The sequence below is a fragment of the Lolium rigidum genome, chromosome 2 (assembly GCF_022539505.1).
Source record: "Lolium rigidum isolate FL_2022 chromosome 2, APGP_CSIRO_Lrig_0.1, whole genome shotgun sequence".
In the NCBI taxonomy this organism is placed as follows: Eukaryota; Viridiplantae; Streptophyta; class Magnoliopsida; order Poales; family Poaceae; genus Lolium; species Lolium rigidum.
The window spans coordinates 221,698,677-221,720,649 of record NC_061509.1 but is presented as its reverse complement, the minus strand read 5'-3'; the positions used below and the strand labels follow the sequence as shown (position 1 = coordinate 221,720,649).

Here is a 21,973-nt window from a genome sequence, read left to right as displayed (position 1 = left end):
ACATTTTAACATCTCATTTGTTTTGTGGTCAATAGATTATATTAACTCAGCTACTGATATATCACCTTTTCTACTTACTGCAGACAAGCGAGCTAATTAGTAACTTCTTGAGCCTGTAGTTATTAGTATTCAACTTATTTTGGTTTGACATGTAGTAAATGAAACCACTTCTTGCTCATTACTTTGGGGGGAATACAGCTATTTTGAAAGGAAATCGAACTACATTATGTTCTAGAACGTATGGTTATGCAAGAATGATATTGTAGACCCATGCTCACGGGAAATACAGATTGGCTCAGTGATTATGATCCGACAATCACTGATTATAGTACCAGTTCAGTGGAAAAATGCATGCGTATTGGATAATTTCATTTCTGTGGAACAGTTCATGCTTAATCAGTTTTCTACTTGGGAGTTGGGAGGAGATACTTGAACTTGCAAAGTTTACGAACTAATGTTCTCACCAGAGACTCAAAGTATCTACCTTTTCTTAAAGTTGCCAAGCCATCTACATCGGTAAATGACCTAACTGTTTAGGCAGACGAGAACGACAAGATTGGAACTCTGCTAATGTTTTGTGTGGTGTGCATTTATTAATACAGTCTACAAATTTTTTTAAACGGTTTATATCCGTTCCCTTTGTAGTTGTTTCTTGGGAACTATATTTACAGAAGGACAAAAGTTTGCATGGTTGTTTTATTTTGTTCACACTATTCCAAATAATGTTTTACATTTTTACACACGAAGGGTGGTTTTGCACGCTGCTTATCTGAGTAAGTATTCTTGCTTAGTCCATCTGATAACATGATGAAATTGCCCTCATTGTTAACACTTTATCGCCGAACAGAATTTTATCACATGAGGTGCGAATTTAGTGGCTTTATTTCTGTACCTGCGAAAAGGATATATCATATACAATGCATTAATACAGTGAAAAAATTAAGTAGTTTTGAAGGTGATTTTTTTCTTGGTCTGCAGCTGAAAGAAAAGAAAGCAAGACAAGTAAAGAATAAAACAGTTGTTAAAATTCCAGAACTAATCTGAATGCTCTGCTGAACGAGAGGTCAGTGTTTTCTAAAAAAACAGAGTTTAGCGGTGAAACTAATGGACACTAAAAGATTTTTCCTATTTTGTCCTCCTTAGTTCTCCATGCAATTCCATAAGGCTAGCTACATATCTGACAATAGAATTATTTGCATATCGAATCTTTGATGGTGACAGTTTTGAAATTCAACTCTTTGAGGGTAAATCTTTGCTTGCTCTCTATCTGAATTCAAATAATACAGAAAATAAGTACAGCAGAGACAACCAACTGTTAGTCATATTGGAACAGTAATATGATTGCTCTGCTACACGACTAGAAAGAAAACACACAAAGAAACCGATGGAAAGTGAAAGATCATGGGCTGTCAGAATTTTCCATCCTGTTCTTATTTTATGACATGTTAAACTGTGAAGAAAAGTACTTCAAAGCTCAGAAACAAGAGGCTGCTCTTCGTCGGTGACTCAATCAATAGGAACAAATTGGTCTCCCTGGTGTGCATGCTCGATTCCTCCATTCCTAAGGTCTGAAGATGCGTGTTTACAATGGCCTCCTTAAAGGCGTATATTTTTAATATCTGAATATTGAATTTCACAGAACATAGGAGGCATGCATAACACTTTCTGTCAGCTGACTTATACAAATTCTGGTCGTCGCTGATACTGGAATCAAGCAACAACATTCTGATAATCTACCGGATGGAGTACCAGATCATAAGGTATAAAATTAAGAAGCATTCCATTATACATAGAGGAACGGTGAATCAGAAGGCCAATATGAGGATGAAGGTCATGTAAGTATATTTCCTTTGCTTCTTCATACTATATATATTTATACGTATGATGTTACAGTCAAGTCAACACATACCTGAACTGATCAAAATCTCTTCACCATTTACAATGATCAGGTATGCCTCATTTGACGATGGTGATGCAAAGCTCGACGAAGTGAAGATGGTCTAAGGTTTTGAGATCTCTCTCAAGAAGCTAACTAATTAGCTGGGAATGAACATCACCAAAATGACTAAAATCTATTTCGCTGGCTCATCGCCTAACCATACTGGTGAGACGGCAAACTACAACTAATATTTTTTATCTATCAAATGTTAAACCCGATTACCGACACATTAAATTTATTTTGAAGATACTGCATACTTTGTTCTGTTCTTCACTGGAAACCAAACATACACCAGCAGTTGTCCTGACCGTTTCTCAGAAAAGAGTGGCCTTTGCTACTATAACAACGGCAGTGCTACTGCCAGTTTTTGGAACAAATAGAAAAAAAAAGCAGAAACACAACGATGAAACAAAATCTCATGGAACATTGATTTTTTCAGGGAAAGCGTGTGGGGTGGAGACGACAACAAGGCGTAGCCGATCCCGGATGCTGGGGATGAAGAGGTCACCACAGACTGCAGCATGATGGGCCATGCTGGAGATATCTTCAGAACACTGAAGACGACGCCCCAGATTGCCAACACCAGCTCTACGTGGGCTGTACACTTTGGTGTTTCACAGGTGCTATTGGCATATGAAACTGATGTCAATCAGTGACGCCCAGTGTATGAACTAACAAGAAAGAAAACTCTTGCATCATCATTGTACTTCATAAGCTACTTTTGACTGACTATGAAAAATATACCCTCTAGATGCAATCTTATCGTATTTTATTTCCATAAAGTATATTCATTAACGTGTAGTCCTGTCATTAGTGTTAAGTTTTGCAAACATCAATATCAACCCATGGGCGCGGCGTGCGGCGTGCGCCGCGCCAACACTTCCTAGTTACATTAAAAGGACGCGTATATTGTGCAGAGATGAACATAAAGCTATTGAGTTACTGTCGCTAATGTGTCACTGGTTCTTCAGTGCGTATGCTTTGTTCCTTATTCAATTCTTGCTTGACCATTTAGTCAACTTCAAGCTTGAACTGGTAAAGTGCTTCATGTGCCTGAATTGCATAGTGCTGTTTGCTGAAGTGCTCAACATAGACCGACACGGATTTGGTGGACATGGGTGTATGCTCACCTGTTTTTTTTTTTTAAATGCCATTTATAAGTTTCAGAAAATTTTGAAATGAATTTTTGAACGTACAATTTGTGATACTTACCTGTGCCAATTCTCAAGTGAAAATACGACCCTATGTGATCTACACGAAATAGCATCGTGATACTCGTGCCATTTTTTTTTGAAACTTCTAAATAGCATTTTGTTTAAGCTTTGAATAAACGGGTGCGCCTACACACATGTTTCACTAGCTATTTTGAACATAGAATTGCCACTTTGCTTATGTACATTTGTACATACATTTCACTCAAGCAGGGCAGAGCCTGATGCTCACAAATTAGCACATTCCTAGTCCTGCTCCTGCAAAGAATCATGTTGCTGCAGTTCCCGACCTGAAGAAAACCAATCGAACAAACCGCATAGTATGCGTGTTAGCGTGTACATTCTTTCGTTGCAGGATTTGTCTAGCTTCTCTTGGAGCCGAACACCCCCACGGCAGAGCCGACGGAGGCAAAGGCGCAGACGAGCAGGCAGGCGGCGCTGAAGGTCCGGATGGCGAGCCACCGCCCCGTCCAGGGCGCCACCTTGGCCTGCACGATGTACATCTCGACGGGGAAGTGAATGACCTTGGGCCAGAAGCTCAAGGCGCCGATCAGCCCGACCACCTGGTTGAAGTAGGGGAACCACACCGCCACCGTCGTGGTCGCCGCCACGTACGCCGTGCGGTAGCACAGCCTAAACAGGCTCACGCGCCTCCAGCCAAGCAGCGGCATCTCCACGTCCAATACGCAAGCCTCGGCGCCGAACCGCCGCTCCGCGAGCGCGAACGCCGGCTGGCCGTACACCTGGTAGCCGCCGAGGAGGTGGAGGACGACGGAGAGGTTGGCGAGGCCGATGAGCCAGTAGGGCTCGTAGAAGCCGAACCCGGTGAGGAGGTTCCCCGGGGTGGCGTCGCCGAACGCCGCGTAGCCGAGGCACCCGCACCCGAGGTAGAGGAAGGTGGTGACCACAATGCTGCCCCTCGACGCCGTCTTCATCGTCTCGCTCTCAGCCGGCGGTGACCTGAGGGTGTCCTGTTTGATACTCATTACATTCAAATTGGCTCAGGTCTCATGGAAGCAATATCACTCAGTGCTTACCTGGATCTCTAGTAGCGCCAAGGTGTAAGGATAGGCGTAGGCGATGTCCCCAAGGGCCTGCGCGACGCGCCACACCTTCTGCATCGGGGATGCTAGGGCAATGCCACCTATCCCCCCTTCGATCACTCCATTTTCTGCCAGAGATGGACGAATCAACCAATAAGGAATGGACACATGCCTTTTACCAATGCAAACCATGAGATCATGGTTTTTGGGCGAGCTATTACATTGTGTTGATTACATCACATACCGATCACTTTGGCGGCTCCGAGGCCGAAGCCGATGAAGGAGTAGGAGAAGGACATGACGGCAGCGAAGACGGAAAGCCATGCCATGTTGTGGAAGTCCGGTATCTGCGACAGAACCACTTGCGCGAGGCCAAACACGAGCATGTAGTAGACATCTGACCCCCCACCGGCGGTGGAGCATGAGGCAGTGCCATGGCCTTCACGGTGGTAGCAGTTCGCTTTCTGAATGGCCCTGAAAATTTAATCTGAGAGACTGTTTTTTCTTACAAAATGTGAGTTTTAATTACAGGACCACATGTGTCGCACATACTAACTAGGGAAGATAAGTTTCTAAAATGCGCTAAAATTTGTCACACTGACATCTGTCAATTTAGCAAAATTCTGGTTGAAACCGTGGTTAGTATCTCCTTCGGCCAAGTCAAGAATAAATTTCATGGACACGAAGGTCAGTGCATATACTAGGAGTTTGATTTGGATCTTTGTTTGGTCGAGCACTCACCTACTTACCTACTAGTTGAGATATAAGTGGGATCCCCCCAATATCTCACTTTTAGTTTATATAGGAATTTTTGGTGCAAAATTTTGGACCGAACTTTTAAATAGAAATTGCCAAATTAATGAAATAGAAATGGAAAAAGCGGGATCCCAGTTGACCATTCACAGCTAATAAACTCGTGGTTGCCACGCGAGGCTGAGAACCTGAGATCATGCACATGAACTGATATGTTTAGTGGACATAATTTACCTCATACTAGTTGCGGAGGTGAGGGTATACACCACGCCGCTCCCAAACAAGTTGACGCTAAGGAAAAAAACGCAAAACAAGCGGCTCTTCTCACCTGCAATTGCAAGCATGTCGTGCATATTACGAGTGTAAGAACCAATAATGTAATTAATATGTCCTAATAAAGTACAGATGATAATAATACAAATCAGTATGCCGATGCATATCAGATTCAGTCGTTGTCTACATTATCTGTTTGTGTATACTAAAAGTACTCGCCTATATAGGGACCTCTGGCTTGACTACGGCCTGGAAACTAATCGACTAATCACACCTGCGACCCATCGATGTACAACCTCTTTTTTTCTGAAAGGAAAGGATAAAACATCTAAAAAATAGAAAAAGAAAGGAAGGGTTGAAATTGAGAGAGCCAGAGAGAGAGAGAGCAATGATCACCTAGGTAGAACCTCACGGCTTGCACGTAGGACTTGTTTCTGACGATGCTGCCGAGCTCGTCCGGGTCGCGAGAAATGTAGCAGTCGGCGAGTAGTGAGGACTGCACCGCGGTCACCCCGGCGAACAGCACGATGGCCGCCGGGCCGGCGACCCAGCCGAGCTGCGCCACGCTCCACGCCAGCGACAGCACGCCGGACCCTATCACCGCCGTGATGATGTGCGCCATCGCCGTCCATACCGTGCCTGTCCATCGAAAAAAAAACTCCGCGAATCAATCAAAAATTTCCGGCAGTAGCAAAATTGGAATGGATTATACTCCAACCTTACACAGAATTGAAGTCACGGACCAGCAGTTTCAGAGATGGGGGGATTTGGAAGTTGGAAGGAGGCATATGGTACATAGCTTGTCAGGGATTAGGGAAGAAACAAGATATATAATCTGCCTTGATGGATTAGCTGATGAGATGCTGGGACGACTTACCGGTTCTTTGAACTAGATGCTCCTTGGATGAAGAGGACTTCGAGAGCTCCTCGAGCAGCGGCTCTGTTTGGCGATCGCCTTCTGCTCCTCCTCCTCCTCTTCCCATGGCTTCTCGCTTCTCTTTTCTATTTCCTCTTTGTATTGATTGTCCAAGAGAATAGGCTAGTCCATGTCAGCTTCATATAAAGAACATAAAGATTCACCCGCAGACAGAAAACATGAAGATTCTTGTGCCACCAAATCCGTCGTAATAATATAGCACTCTCTCAGTTTAGTGCATTTGGATCACACAAAATGGAGGGTCTATATAGGTACCGCAAAATCGCCGTCAATTTAATGTTAAGTTGATTGCTTCGTTTGGTAGTGGAAATGTACAAACAACAAGGGCGCTGTCGCAATCAAGAGTCCACCAGATCAGCTCGTGGACCGCAGGTAGGTACGAAGGTATTGACTACTGTTACATACTAGTAGGTTGTGTGTTGCTCAATGGCCGGTAGCTTTATTGTTTACAGTATTTCTTTTTTCCAAAATAGAGGTTAAGATTCAGCCTCTATCTGCATTTTATTCAACAAAGAACTGTAAAAGCATATATCAAAAGATTCAGAGCTGCCACACGATAGGTACAAACTAGACGATGAGAGAGGAAAATGTAGACAAAACGACGTGGCGCAACGGGAATTTGTCAGAGGATGGGTGATGATGGACGCGAGCAGGGTGGTGGCGCTATATGGCACCATGGTGGCATTAATAGCAGGCTTGGAGAGGGTCTTTGCTTCGATCTAGAACCTGAAGACGAGTTGGCAGAACATGACGAAGGCGACCGCCAGAGCACGCGTATGAGGCACTATCTGTAGAGTTAGTTGGGGAGGCACTATCTGTAGAGTTAGTTGGGGAGCCCATGATGGCACTGGCCAGGGCATAAGGCTCCGCTTGATCCTCTATCGTTATCTTAGATGGTGGTGCTTTGAAAGCTTGTTTGACGGATTCAGTTTGTATTGTACGATCGTTGTAAGGCTTTTGCCAGTTTTTGTTGAATAAATAAAATAAATCGAGGCCATATGTATATCTTCAATGCAGAGGCCAAGGTAATTCCACATTTTGAAAAATACCAGGGCCTTATGCCCTACAAACACGAACACCTCACCATCTAGGTACTGGAGGCATCACCGAGTCACCCTATAACGAAACAGGAGCACTAACCCAAGCCAGCAGCTTAGCGAACATATTGTGCCCTGACTTCAGAAATCAACACCTCCGTTGAACCGCTGAGCTAACTCTAGCGTAGAGATCCTAGTGCATCTTAATGAGAAAACAACAATGTTTACTCCCATGCCAACTCATGATAATCTTTTGTTAAAATGACCCCATGTCTTAGATATCAAATAATAAAGATATACTAATCTTTGAGGGGACCTTCATTTCAAAAATTCACTTGTTATTAATTGTTGTATCCACGTGGACTAACACTTGGTACACGAATCTGACCAGAAATATGCTATTTTCATGCATAGTCCAACAGAAAGAAGTCATGACCAGGTGTTAAGACTACATCGGCTAGTCGACCTAAAAGATCATTTCATGCTATCAATCTATTCCTTATTAAGTCAGGATAACTAGAAGGAGACATCTCAGGGATATGAACCCAACACTTTCATGATTATAACAAATTTATACCGTATAATATAATAAACTATTGGATATTCAGACATGGCCGGTCCTGAGATTTTGGAGGCCCGGGCGAAACTAAAATTTTGGGTCCCTCTTACTACTTTTTTTGCCGCATGAATGAGATGATGAAAAATAAATACTTTTAAGTACACACAACTTCAATATTCATATAAAACAATATTTATATGATACCTTAAAATTTTCTCTTCTAATTCCTAGAAGCAAAATCCGTGACGATGGAATCAATATCAAACTCGTCCATTAACTACTTGTCGATGTATAGAGTTGCCAAACCAGTTAACCCCGATCCTACAAATAAGAACAACAACTGCTAATTAAAATTTAGAACCCGAATTATAGGCGAGCATACAGTAGAATTCTAAGAGAACTGCAGCGGGCATTCTTACCTTCTATCTTAATCTAATACGCAGATTGGATGATTGCCTGACTGACGACGACTGGACTGGGACTGCCAACTGCGACGGCCACTAGCCAGCGGACTAGCAGGCAACACCATAGTCCGCAGGAGGGCAGTCAGCAGATCGTCTCGCGGTCGGTCGGTCGCGATCGGCGAGAGCGAGGGCAGGAACCAGGCGTCCTGGGCGATAGCCACGAACCGTGAGAGGGCAGGCAGGAAATCGAGGCGTCGGGCTCGGGCAAATTGGCGATGCTTCACATATCGATAGATGGAACAAATTTTAGGCGATGACTCAAGTCGTGGCCTGCCAACCGGATTGAAAACCAATAGGAAAAGAAAAGGTCCAACTGTAGACCAAACCCATCTAAAATCGCAAAACTGCTCTCTTTTTTCTGCAATGTATATTAAACCTATACAGAAATATGGGCCCCCAATTTTTCTGGGCTCGGGGCGGCCGCCCCGCTAGACCCTCCCCAGGGCCGGCCCTGTATTCAGAATCCGATGGAGAATCTCTAATAGTGGATGCCCCAACATAGAAGAATCAATGCTTCAGTTTCATGAATCCGGCCAAAGAGTTAAAATAGGAATTACTTTTTCCCCAATAGACTTAGGAAAGAGCCTTTGTTCCAATATACTTATTCCGAAAAACATCTTTCCACACCTTATCCTTGGTAAAAAGTTTGAACAACCATGTACTGAGAAATGTTGTCTTTCTAGGTTCCAAATCATAGATCCCCAATCCAATTGGTCTTTTTATCAGCATATGACACTCCATTTTGCCAGATATTTTTTTTGTTTTTTACTATCAGTTTGGAAATAAAACTTGGAACGGTAATAGTCCAGTTTTTGCAAAAAAAAAAATTGGCACAAGGAAGAAATATAACATGTATAACACCATACTCATAATCACAGAGTCATTAATACCAAAGGTCTACCCCTGGTTAGATATTTATTTTTCAATTCCTAAGTCTTTTCCAATTCATTTGCCCTGATTTCTACTCCTCTATCGTGCAGGAACGATAATGAATCGGGATCTCAAGATAAAGAATGAGGGACCTGACCCTCTGACAAGGTATCAACTTGTCAATGCCTATGGATTATAGGCTAGGGTTTAGTTAGAAGTAGAGGGCAAGTAGATCTCGAAGGTTTCAGCCGAAAAGTACTCGACGATTATGAAAACTAGGGTTTGTGAACAATGATTCGATGATCTCTTCGTCCCTCGACTCCCCCTTTATATAGGAGGCGGAGCCGAGGGTTTCGTTTTGTACAAGTTACATAGTCCGGGACGGTTTCTAACTCATCCCGCCAGATTACAAACAACACTTCCTATTACAACTCTACTTTCCTTAATATATCTTGGGCTCCCGAATCTTCTTATTCTTCGGGTAGTGGGCCTTCATTAAACCTCGGGTACTATCTTTGGCAGGCCCATTTGGGATGCCTATGTCACCCTCTCACAAACAAAGGTAGTAGGAAAACCATCCAAAACTCTTTGGGCCTTGTCAAAACAGAACAATTTATTCTGGTCAAAATTTATTTTAGATCAAGAGAGCTCCTCAAAAGCACACAATACCAGTTTGAGGTTTTTTTTTGGTATATTCCATATCAACCACAATATTAAACCTCGGTGAAAGTGGATTGCCTTGCTGGAGCTCTAGTTTTGTCTGGAATTCGCGACCAATGACATCATTGGATTTAAAAGCTAATTTTCTCTAGATAAATTATTAATCCACTTTTCCTAGATAGGATAAAATCCCTACATCTAGAGATTTTGTGGAAGAAAACCCATTTTAGTAGAAGAGTCTGCATCTGATATCTGCACAGTGAGATGCACACAACTCACAACAGTAAAAAATGATCTAAAAACATAAAAAAATAAAGTTTGAACAAAGCTACTATTTCATATGACAAATGATGAAACATACCTAATTAAGCTGTCGAAGACCGGATGTGCAAATTACGCCTCCATCCATGCTACTCCCTCTCTCACAGTTTATTAGGCGTGCACGTACCCCTAGGTTGCAAATTTAATCAAGTTAGCATTAGTTATATGTTAGAAAAATTATATCATTAGAAAGAAAGTTTAGATGTTCTATTTTCTAATAATATAATTTTTTCATTATATAATTTAAATTATATAGATTAAATTGGCAACCTAGAAGTACGGGGAAGACTAGTAAACTGAGATGGATGGAGTAGTTAAAAGCCTCCTTGACAACCCTCTCCACCTAGATACATGCTTTCACGAAGAGCTAATTGTGCTCCGCTCCTTGAAGATGGGACCACACATGGAGCATATGTGTGTCATGAAGAGCTCATCTCTAAATAACTCCAAGGTTAAGCGTGTTTGACCTGAAATAATTTGAGGATGGGTGACTGGCCAGAAAGTAGCCCCGTGTGCGCACAAGTGACGACAAAGTGCACATGAAAGACTACAGTCTAGAAACCTACCATGTGTAAAGGCTCGACCGCGCGGGGAGAAAGGGGTGGGGGTGGGGAGATCGACTCAACACGGAAGTGTAGAAGGAGATGCAATGCTCGATATATTGATCGGATGCATATGGCGGTACATATATAGGCCACGTCCTCGACTATACAAGGAAGGAGGCGGGCCTAATAGTAAATACAAGGATATGTATCGCTATACAATAACTACAGAGGACACACATCCAGATATACAAGATATGTATCTCAACACCCCCCGCAGTCGAAGCGTCGCCTGGTCGAACGCATAGACTGGACCGAAACTCCTCAAAAGATGCTGTAGGAAGACCCTTGGTCATGATATCCGCAAATTGTTGGGAGGTGGGCACATGAAGAACTCGAATGTGTCCAAGCGCCACATGTTCCCGAACAAAGTGGATATCCAGCTCAATATGCTTGGTGCGGCGATGGTGAACCGGGTTGGCGGAGAGGTAGACGGCGGAGACATTGTCGCAGATAGACCACGGTGGCTTTGGCGACGGGACATGAGAGCTCAACGAGGAGTTGCCGTAGCCAGGAGACCTCAGCAACCGCGTTAGCAACAGCCCGGTACTCCGCTTCGGCGCTGGAGCGAGATACCGTGGGCTGTCGCTTAGACGACCAGGAGATGAGCGAAGGGCCGAAATAGACGCAGTAGCCAGACGTGGAGCGACGCGTGTCGGGGCAGCCTGCCCAATCGGCGTCCGAGTAGGCGACGATGTCCGTGGCGGTGGAGGCGTGGAGAGAGAGACCGAAGTCCATGGTACCACGAATGTAGCGGAGGATCCGCTTGACCGCAGCCCAATGAGGATCCCGCGGAGCGTGCATGTGAAGGCACACCTGCTGAACAACATACTGCAGCTCGGGGCGAGCCAGGGTGAGGTACTGCAGGGCACCGACGATGGAGCGGTAAGATGACGCGTCCGTGGCCAAGGAACCGTCTGTAGCGGAGAGCTTGGACTTCGTATCAACAGGCGTGGCCGTGGGTTTGCAATTAAGCATACCGGCGCGATCCAGGAGCTCATGGGCGTACTTGCACTGATGGAGGAAGAAGCCGTCGGTGCGACGTACGACCTCGATGCCTAGGAAGTAGTGCAGAGGCCCCAAGTCCTTGAGGGAAAACTCAGCGCGAAGACGGTCGGTGAGCTGGCGCAGTAGGTCCGTGGAGCTGGCCATTAAGATGATGTCGTCGACGTAGAGCAGCAGGTACGCGGTGGTGGCGCCGTTGTTGTACACGAACAGCGATGCATCGGAGCGGGTGGAGCGGAAGCCGAGTTGGTGAAGAAACGCTGCGATGCGCCGGTACCGGGCGCGTGGGGCCTCGCTTGAGCCCGTATAACGAGCGCGAGAGCAGGCACACATGGTCGGGGTGGGCGCCGTCGACGAACCCGGTGGGCTGCCGGCGGAAGACCTGCTCCTCGAGATGGCCATGAAGAAAGGCGTTGGAGACGTCCATCTGATGCACGGGCCATGCGCGGGAGACCGCGAGCTGAAGAACGGTGCGGATCGTCCCGGGCTTGACAACCGGGGTGAAGGTGTCGGTGAAGTCGACGCCGGCGCGCTGGCGAAAACCACGAACCACCCACCGCGCCTTGTGGCGGTCGAGGGTACCGTCCGGATGGAACTTGTGCTTGAAAACCCACTTCCCGGTGATGACGTTGGCGTGAGGGGGGCGGGGAACAAGCGTCCATGTCTGGTTCCGCTGCAGGGCGTCGAACTCGTCATGCATGGCCGCAAACCACTGCGGGTCGCGGAGAGCAGCCCGGGCAGAGGTGGGCATAGGCGACGGCGTGGCTGGTGAAGGCGCGGAAGTCGACGCGGTGCAGACGTACTCGTCCGAGGGGTACCGCGTGCTCGGGACGCGAATCCCCGCACGGGCGCGCGTGAGGGGGCCCGTCGCCGGCGGCGGAGGAGGCGGAGGCGGGGCCGGAGGCGAGGCATCGCCCGAGCTGGGGCTCGAGGGCGACGCGGTCGAGGGCGCAGATGACACGGCGGTGCCCGAGGCAGTGCTCGAGGGCGACGCGGGCGGTGTCGGGGGCGAGGCGGCGGCGCCCGATGCGGGGCTCGAGGGCGTCACGGAAGGCGTCGCAGCTGTAGTAGAGGGAGCGCGCGGAGGCGCTGCCGAGCCAGGGACCTCCACCAAGGTAGGGCCGCGACGCCGCGGACCGTCGGTCGCGGGAGGAGAAGTCCTCACCTGTTCCTGTGCAAAGGGAAAACATTGCTCATCAAAGTACACGTGCCGGGACGTGATGACGCGGTGAGAGACCGGATCATAGCAACGGTAGCCTTTGGTGTTAGCCGGGTAACCTAGAAATACACACGGAATGGAGCGAGGTGCGAGTTTATGAGGGGTGGTGGCAGCGGTACTAGGGAAACAACGACAACCAAAAATGTGGAGACCGTCGTATGAAGGGGGTGAGCCAAACAGGAGGTTATGTGGTGTGTAATTCCAGCGAGGGCGACACAGGCGTAGGTTGACTAGGAGGGTGGCGGTGGAGAGGGCGTCCGGCCAGAACTGAGGGGGCATTGATGCGTGTAGCTGACACGTCCGTTGGGAACCCCAAGAGGAAGGTGTGATGCGCACAGCGGCAAGTTTCCCTCAGTAAGAAACCAAGATTTAATCGAACCAGTAGGAGTCAAGAAGCACGTTGAAGGTTGATGGCGGCGGGATGTAGTGCGGCGCAACACCGGAGATTCCGGCGCCAACGTGGAACCTGCACAACACAACCAAAATACTTTGCCCCAACGAAACGAGTGAGGTTGTCAATCTCACCGGCTTGCTGTAACAAAGGGTTAACCGTATTGTGTGGAAGATGGTTGTTTGCAAGAAAACAAGTAAAACAAGTATTGCAGCAGATTTGTATTTCGAGTATAAAAGAATGGACCGGGGTCCACAGTTCACTAGAGGTGTCTCTCCCATAAGATAAAAGCATGTTGGGTGAACAAATTACAGTCGGGCAATTGACAAATAGAGAGGGCATAACAATGCACATACATGTCATGATAAGTACAGTGAGATTTAATTGGGCATTACGACAAAGTACATAGACCGCCATCCAACTCGCATCTATGCCTAAAAAGTCCATCTTCGAGGTTATCATCCGAACCCCTTCCAGTATTAAGTTGCAAAGCAACGGACAATTGCATTAAGTATGGTGCGTAATGTAATCAACAACTACATCCTTAGACATAGCATCAATGTTTTATCCCTAGTGGCAACAGACAATCCACAACCTTAGAACTTTCGTCACTCGTCCCGAGATATCAATGGAGGCATGAACCCACTATCGAGCATAAATACTCCCTCTTGGAGTTAAGAGCAAAAACTTGGCCGAGCCTCTACTAATAACGGAGAGCATGCAAGATCATAAACAACACATAGGTAATAACTTGATAATTAACATAACATAGTATTCTCTATCCATCGGATCCCGACAAACACAACATATAGTATTACGGATAGATGATCTTGATCATGTTAGGCAGCTCACAAGATCCAACAATGAAGCACAATGAGGAGAAGACAACCATCTATCTATCGCTATGGACCCATAGTCCAGGGGTGAACTACTCACTCATCACTCCGGAGGCGACCATGGCGGTGAAGAGTCCTCCGGGAGATGAATCCCCTCTCCGGCGAGGTGCCGGAGGAGATCTCCGGAATCCCCCGAGATGGGATTGGCGGCGGCGTCTCTGGAAGGTTTTCCGTATCGTGGCTCTCGGTACTGGGGGTTTCGCGACGGAGGCTTTAAGTAGGCGGAAGGGCGGAGTCAGAGGGGTCACGGGGGGCCCACACGCTAGGGCCGCGCTTCGTCTTCTCTTCGGTCTTCTGGAAGCTTCTTGGCAAAATAGGACCCTGGGCGTTGATTTCGTCCAATTCCGAGAATATTTCGTTACTAGGATTTCTGAAACCAAAAACAGCGAGAAAACAACAACCGGCTCTTCGGCATCTTGTTAATAGGTTAGTTCCGGAAAATGCACGAATATGACATAAAGTGTGCATAAAACATGTAGATATCATCAATAATGTGGCATGGAACATAAGAAATTATCGATACGTCGGAGACGTATCAGCATCCCCAAGCTTAGTTCCGCTCGTCCCGAGCAGGTAAAACGATAACAAAGATAATTTCTGAAGTGACATGCCATCATAACCTTGATCATACTATTTGTAAACATATGTAATGAATGCAGCGATCAAAACAATGGTAATGACATGAGTAAACAGGTGAATCATAAAGCAAAGACTTTTCATGAATAGTACTTCAAGACAAGCATCAATAAGTCTTGCATAAGAGTTAACTCATAAAGCAATAAATCAAAGTAAGGGTATTGAAGCAACACAAAGGAATATTAAGTTTCAGCGGTTGCTTTCAACTTGTAACATGTATATCTCATGGATAATTGTCAACATAGAGTAATATAACAAGTGCAATATGCAAGTATGTAGGAATCAATGCACAGTTCACACAAGTGTTTGCTTCTTGAGGTGGAGAGAAATAGGTGAACTTACTCAACAAAAAAGTAAAAAGAATGGTCCTTCAAAGAGGAAAGCATCGATTGCTATATTTGTGCTAGAGCTTTTATTTTGAAAACATGAAACAATTTTGTCAACGGTAGTAATAAAGCATATGAGTTATGTAAATTATATCTTACAAGTTGCAAGCCTCATGCATAGTATACTAATAGTGCCCGCACCTTGTCCTAATTAGCTTGGACTACCGGATCATCACAATACACATGTTTTAACCAAGTGTCACAATGGGGTACCTCCATGCCGCATGTACAAAGGTCTAAGGAGAAAGCTCGCATTTTGGATTTCTCGCTTTTGATTATTCTCAACTTAGACATCCATACCGGGACAACATGGACAACAGATAATGGACTCCTCTTAAATGCATAAGCATGTGGCAACAATTATTATTCTCATATGAGATTGAGGATATATGTCCAAAACTGAAACTTCCACCATGAATCATGGCTTTAGTTAGCGGCCCAATGTTCTTCTCTAACAATATGTATGCTCCAACCATTAAGGTGGTAGATCTCTCTTACTTCAGACAAGACGGACATGCATAGCAACTCACATGATATTCAACAAAGAATAGTTGATGGCGTCCCCAGAAACATAGTTATCGCACAACAAGCAACTTAATAAGAGATAAAGTGCATAAGTACATATTCAATACCACAATAGTTTTTAAGCTATTTGTCCCATGAGCTATATATTGCAAAGGTGAATGATGGAATTTTAAAGGTAGCACTCAAGCAATTTACTTTGGAATGGCGGATAAATACCATGTAGTAGGTAGGTATGGTGGACACAAATGGCATAGTGGTTGGCTCAAGGATTTTGGATGCATGAGAAGTATTCCCTCTCGATACAAGGTTTAGGCTAGCAAGGTTATTTGAAACAAACACAAGGATGAACGGTGCAGCAAAACTCACATAAAAGACATATTGTAAACATTATAAGACTCTACACCGTCTTTCTTGTTGTTCAAAACTCAATACTAGATATTATCTAGACCGTAGAGAAACCAAATATGCAAACCAAATTAGCAAGCTCTAAGTGTTTCTTAATTAATGGGTGCAAAAGCAAGAGCTTAAACATGAGCACAACAATTGCCAAGTATCAAATTATCCAAGACATTTTAGAATTACTACATGTAGCATTTTCCAATTCCAACCATACAACAATTTAACGAAGAAGAAACTTCGCCATGAATACTATGAGTAGAGCCTAAGGACATACTTGTCCATATGCTACAGCGGAGCGTGTCTCTCTCCCATACAGTGAATGCTAGGATCCATTTTATTCAAACAAAACAAAAACAAAATCAAACCGACGCTCCAAGCAAAGTGCATAAGATGTGACGGAATAAAAATATAGTTTCAAGGGAGGAACCTGATAATGTTGTCGATGAAGAAGGGGATGCCTTGGGCATCCCCAAGCTTAGATGCTTGAGACTTCTTAGAATATGCAGGGGTGAACCACCGGGGCATCCCCAAGCTTAGAGCTTTCACTCTCCTTGATCATATTGCATCATACTCCTCTCTTGATCCTTGAAAACTTCCTCCACACCAAACTCGAAACAACTCATTAGAGGGTTAGTGCACAATAAAAATTAACATGTTCAGAGGTGACACAATCATTTTTAACACTTCTGGACATTGCATAAAGCTACTGGACATTAATGGATCAAAGAAATTCATCCAACATAGCAAAAGAGGCAATGCGAAATAAAAGGCAGAATCTGTCAAAACAGAACAGTCCGTAAAGATGGATTTAATTGAGGCACCATACTTGCTCAAATGAAAATGCCCAAATTGAATGAAAGTTGCGTACATATCTGAGGATCACTCACGTAAATTGGCTTAATTTTATGAGTTACCTATAGAGAATTAGACCCAGATTCGTGACAGCAAAGAAATCTGTTTCTGCGCAGTAATCCAAATCTAGTATTTACTTTACTATCAAAGACTTTACTTGGCACAACAAAACTCAAAACTAAGATAAGGAGAGGTTGCTACAGTAGTAAACAATTTCCAAGACTCAAATATAAAACAAAAATACTGTAGTAAAAACATGGGTTGTCTCCCATAAGCGCTTTTCTTTAACGCCTTTCAGCTAGGCGCAGAAAGTGTGTATCAAGTATTATCGAGAGATGGAGCATTGATATCATAAGCTCCCCCATCTGTAGTGGTACTAAGGGTTTTGTCAATTTTAGGCCTATAATAATATTTCTTTGGTTTAGGCACTTTAGAGACATACATAAACTTTTGCTCCTTTCCCACATAAGCTTTCTCTCTAAACTGTAAAGATGAAAAGGTTGAACCCAAGGTTCCCATAGCTTTTTCAAGTTCGCCAATCCTATTAATTTGATTATCATGGTCAACACAAGTTCCTAGGACACTAATTCTTTCATCAATTCCTCCTAAGGATTTATCAAGTTCATCAGTTTTATCAAGTAACATCTCCAACTTAGTTCCAACACTCGGAAAATTTTTCTCTATGGTTTCCAATTTTTTCATAACATCCTCAAGGGAGGTTTCAATTTTAGTTTTATTAACAGGTGGTGTTCCAAATAAACTCTCAATAATGCAACTAGCTTCTAAAGCGGGAGCGCCTAGGAAGTTACCTCCCGCGAGACAATCAAGAACATATCTATTCCAGCTAGAGATACCAACATAAAAATTCCTGAGTAGGATAGTGGTGGAGTGTTTCTTAGTGCACCTATTATGGGCATCACTAATTCTATACCAAGCATTTTTTAAACATTCTCCCCGTTGTTGCTTAAACGAACGAACTTCAACTTCAGGATTACTCATTTTAACAGTAGTAAATAAAACAAACTAGATAAAGTAAATGCAAGTAACTAATTTTTGTGTGTTTCTGATATAGCAAACAAGACAGTAAATAAAGTAAAGCTAGCAACTAATTTTTTTTGTGTTTTGATATAATGCAGCAAACAAAGTAGTAAATAAAATATAGCAAGACAAAAACAAAGTAAAGAGATTGGTAAGTGGAGACTCCCCTTGCAGCGTGTCTTGATCTCCCCGGCAACGGCGTCAGAAATTTGCTTGATGCGTGTAGCTGACACGTCCGTTGGGAAACCCAAGAGGAAGGTGTGATGCGCACAGCGGCAAGTTTCCCTCAGTAAGAAACCAAGGTTTAATCGAACCAGTAGGAGTCAAGAAGCACGTTGAAGGTTGATGGCGGCGGGATGTAGTGTGGCGCAACACCAGAGATTCCGGCGCCAACGTGGAACCTGCACAACACAACCAAAGTACTTTACCCCAACGAAACAGTGAGGTTGTCAATCTCACCGGCTTGCTGTAACAAAGGGTTAACCGTATTGTGTGGAAGATGGTTGTTTGCAAGAAAACAGTAAAACAAGTATTGCAGCAGATTTGTATTTCAGTATAAAAGAATGGACCGGGGTCCACGAGTTCACTAGAGGTGTCTCTCCCATAAGATAAAAGCATGTTGGGTGAACAAATTACAGTCGGGCAATTGACAAATAGAGAGGGCATAACAATGCACATACATGTCATGATAAGTACAGTGAGATTTAATTGGGCATTACGACAAAGTACATAGACCGCCATCCGAGTTGCATCTATGCCTAAAAAGTCCACCTTCGGGTTATCATCCGAACCCCTTCCGGTATTAAGTTGCAAAGCAACGAGACAATTGCATTAAGTATGGTGCGTAATGTAATCAACAACTACATCCTTAGACATAGCATCAATGTTTTATCCCTAGTGGCAACAACAATCCACAACCTTAGAACTTTCTCGTCATCGTCCCGGATATCAATGGAGGCATGAACCCACTATCGAGCATAAATACTCCCTCTTGGAGTTAAGAGCAAAAACTTGGCCGGAGCCTCTACTAATAACGGAGAGCATGCAAGATCATAAACAACACATAGGTAATAACTTGATAATTAACATAACATAGTATTCTCTATCCATCGGATCCCGACAAACACAACATATAGTATTACGGATAGATGATCTTGATCATGTTAGGCAGCTCACAAGATCCAACAATGAAGCACAATGAGGAGAAGACAACCATCTAGCTACTGCTATGGACCCATAGTCCAGGGGTGAACTACTCACTCATCACTCCGGAGGCGACCATGGCGGTGAAGAGTCCTCCGGGAGATGAATCACCTCTCCGGCAGGGTGCCGGAGGAGATCTCCAGAATCCCCCGAGATGGGATTGGCGGCGGCGTCTCTGGAAGGTTTTCCGTATCGTGGTTCTCGGTCCTGGGGGTTTCGCGACGGAGGCTTTAAGTAGGCGAAAGGGCGGAGTCAGAGGGGTCACGGGGGCCCCACACGCTAGGGCCGCGCGGGCCCCCCCTGGGCCGCGCCGCCCTAGTGTGGCGGTGCCCCGTGGCCCCACTTCGTCTTCTCTTCGGTCTTCTGGAAGCTTCGTGGCAAAATAGGACCCTGGGCGTTGATTTCGTCCAATTCCGAGAATATTTCCTTACTAGGATTTCTGAAACCAAAAACAGCAGAAAACAGCAACTGGCTCTTCGGCATCTTGTTAATATGTTAGTTCCAGAAAATGCACGAATATGACATAAAGTGTGCATAAAACATGTAGATATCATCAATAATGTGGCATGGAACATAAGAAATTATCGATACGTCGGAGACGTATCAGGCATGTGGGCGTGGAACAAGAGGGTACGGACGCAGTCATTAAGGGTGCGTAGGACGCGCTCGGCGCGGCCGTTCTGCTGGGAGGTGTATGGGCAAGTTAGGCGGAAGATGGTGCCGTGTGTGGAGAGGAGGGTGCGGATGGTGGTGTTGTCGAACTCCTTACCGTTGTTAGTTTGGAGGGCGAGGATGGGACGACTGAACTGTGTAGATGATACGTCTCCGACGTATCGATAATTTCTTATGTTCTATGCCATATTATTGATGATACCTACATGTTTTATGCACACTTTATGTCATATTCGTGCATTTTCTGGAACTAACCTATTAACAAGATGCCGAAGTGTCGGTTCTCGTTTTCTGCTGTTTTTGGTTTCGAAATCCTAGTAACGAAATATTCTCGGAATTGGACGAAACGAAGACCCGGGGTCCTATTTTTCCACGGAGCTTCCGGAAGACCGAAGAACACACGAAGTGGGGCCACAAGGTGGCCAAACCACGAGGCCGCGCGGCCCGGGGGGCCCGCGCCGCCCTATGGTGTGGCCCCCTCGTCCGGCCCCCGACTACGCCCTTCCGCCTACTTAAAGCCTCCGTCGCGAAACCCCCGATGCGAAAAACCACGATACGGAAAACCTTGCCGAGACGCCGCCGCCGCCGATCCCATCTCGGGGGATTCCGGAGATCTCCTCCGGCACCCTGCCGGAGAGGGGATTCATCTCCCGGAGGACTCTACACCGCCATGGTCGCCTCCGGAGTGATGAGTGAGTAGTTCACCCCTGGACTATGGGTCCATAGCAGTTGCTAGATGGTTGTCTTCTCCTCATTGTGCTTCATTGTTGGATCTTGTGAGCTGCCTAACATGATCAAGATCATCTATCCGTAATTCTATATGTTGTGTTTGTCGGGATCCGATGGATAGAGAATACCATGTCATGTTAATTATCAAGTTATTACATATGTGTTGTTTATGATCTTGCATGCTCTCCGTTTCTAGTAGAGGCTCGGCCAAGTTTTTACTTTTAACTCCAAGAGGGAGTACTTATGCTCGATAGTGGGTTCATGCTCGCATTGACACCGGGACGAGTGACGAAAGTTCTAAGGTTGTGTTGTGCTTGTTGCCACTAGGGATAAAACATTGGCGCTATGTCCGAGGATGTAGTTGTTGATTACATTACGCACCATACTTAATGCAATTGTCACGTTGCTTTGCAACTTAATATCGGAAGGGGTTCGGATGATAACTCTGAAGGTGGACTTTTTAGGCATAGATGCAGTTGGATGGCGGTCTATGTACTTTGTCGTAATGCCCAATTAAATCTCACTATACTTATCATGTCATGTATGTGCATTGTTATGCCCTCTCTATTTGTCAATTGCCCGACTGTAATTTGTTCACCCAACATGCTTTTATCTTATGGGAGAGACACCTCTAGTGAACTGTGGACCCCGGTCCATTCTTTAATACTTGAAATACAAATCTGCTTGCAATACTTGTTTTTACTATTTTCTCTGCAAACAATCATCTTCCACACAATACGGTTAATCCTTTGTTACAGCAAGCCGGTGAGATTGACAACCTCACTTGTTTCGTTGGGGCAAAGTACTTTGGTTGTGTTGTGCGGGTTCCACGTTGGCGCCGGAATCTCCGGTGTTGCGCCGCACTACATCCCGCCGCCATCAACCTTCAACGTGCTTCTTGGCTCCTCCTGGTTCGATAAACCTTGGTTTCTTTCTGAGGGAAAACTTGCTGCTGTGCGCATCATACCTTCCTCTTGGGGTTGCCCAACGAACGTGTGAAATACACGCCACCAAGCATATTTTCTGGCGCCGTTGCCGGGGAGATCAAGACACGCTGCAAGGGGAGTCTCCACTTCTCAATCTCTTTACTTTGTTTTTGTCTTGCTTTATTTTATTTACTACTTTGTTTGCTGCACTTATATCAAAACACAAAAAAATTAGTTGCTAGCTTTACTTTATTTGCTATCTTGTTTGCTATATCAAAAACACAAAAAAATTAGTTTACTTGCATTTACTTTACTTGATTCATCATGTTTCCTTTTGATTTTACCGCAAAGAACATACCGGTAGGACAAGGGTCTATAATTGGGAGGAACAATATAGAAGAATTTTTCACCCATGTTAGTACCGTTG

The 21,973-nt window shown here is 44.9% G+C and overlaps 1 protein-coding gene and 1 long non-coding RNA gene across 2 annotated transcripts; one reads left to right on the top strand and one right to left on the bottom strand.

Annotated features, from left to right (window-relative positions):
* Window positions 1–899: 899 nt before the first annotated feature.
* LOC124693018 lies at window positions 900–2,696 on the top strand. Its single transcript, XR_006999827.1, has 4 exons — window positions 900–1,566; window positions 1,640–1,835; window positions 1,950–2,104; window positions 2,379–2,696. It is a non-coding gene; the product is annotated as an uncharacterized LOC124693018 (long non-coding RNA).
* Window positions 2,697–3,401: 705 nt separating this feature from the next.
* On the bottom strand, window positions 3,402–6,381 carry LOC124688191 (probable amino acid permease 7). Its single transcript, XM_047221906.1, has 6 exons — window positions 6,097–6,381; window positions 5,616–5,858; window positions 5,181–5,274; window positions 4,438–4,667; window positions 4,188–4,321; window positions 3,402–4,121 (listed from the first exon to the last, which is right to left on the bottom strand). Exons 1-6 carry the CDS (start codon window positions 6,200–6,202, stop codon window positions 3,513–3,515), a joined length of 1,416 nt encoding a protein of 471 aa, XP_047077862.1. The 5' UTR covers window positions 6,203–6,381; the 3' UTR covers window positions 3,402–3,512.
* Between the last annotated feature and the right edge of the window lie 15,592 nt (window positions 6,382–21,973).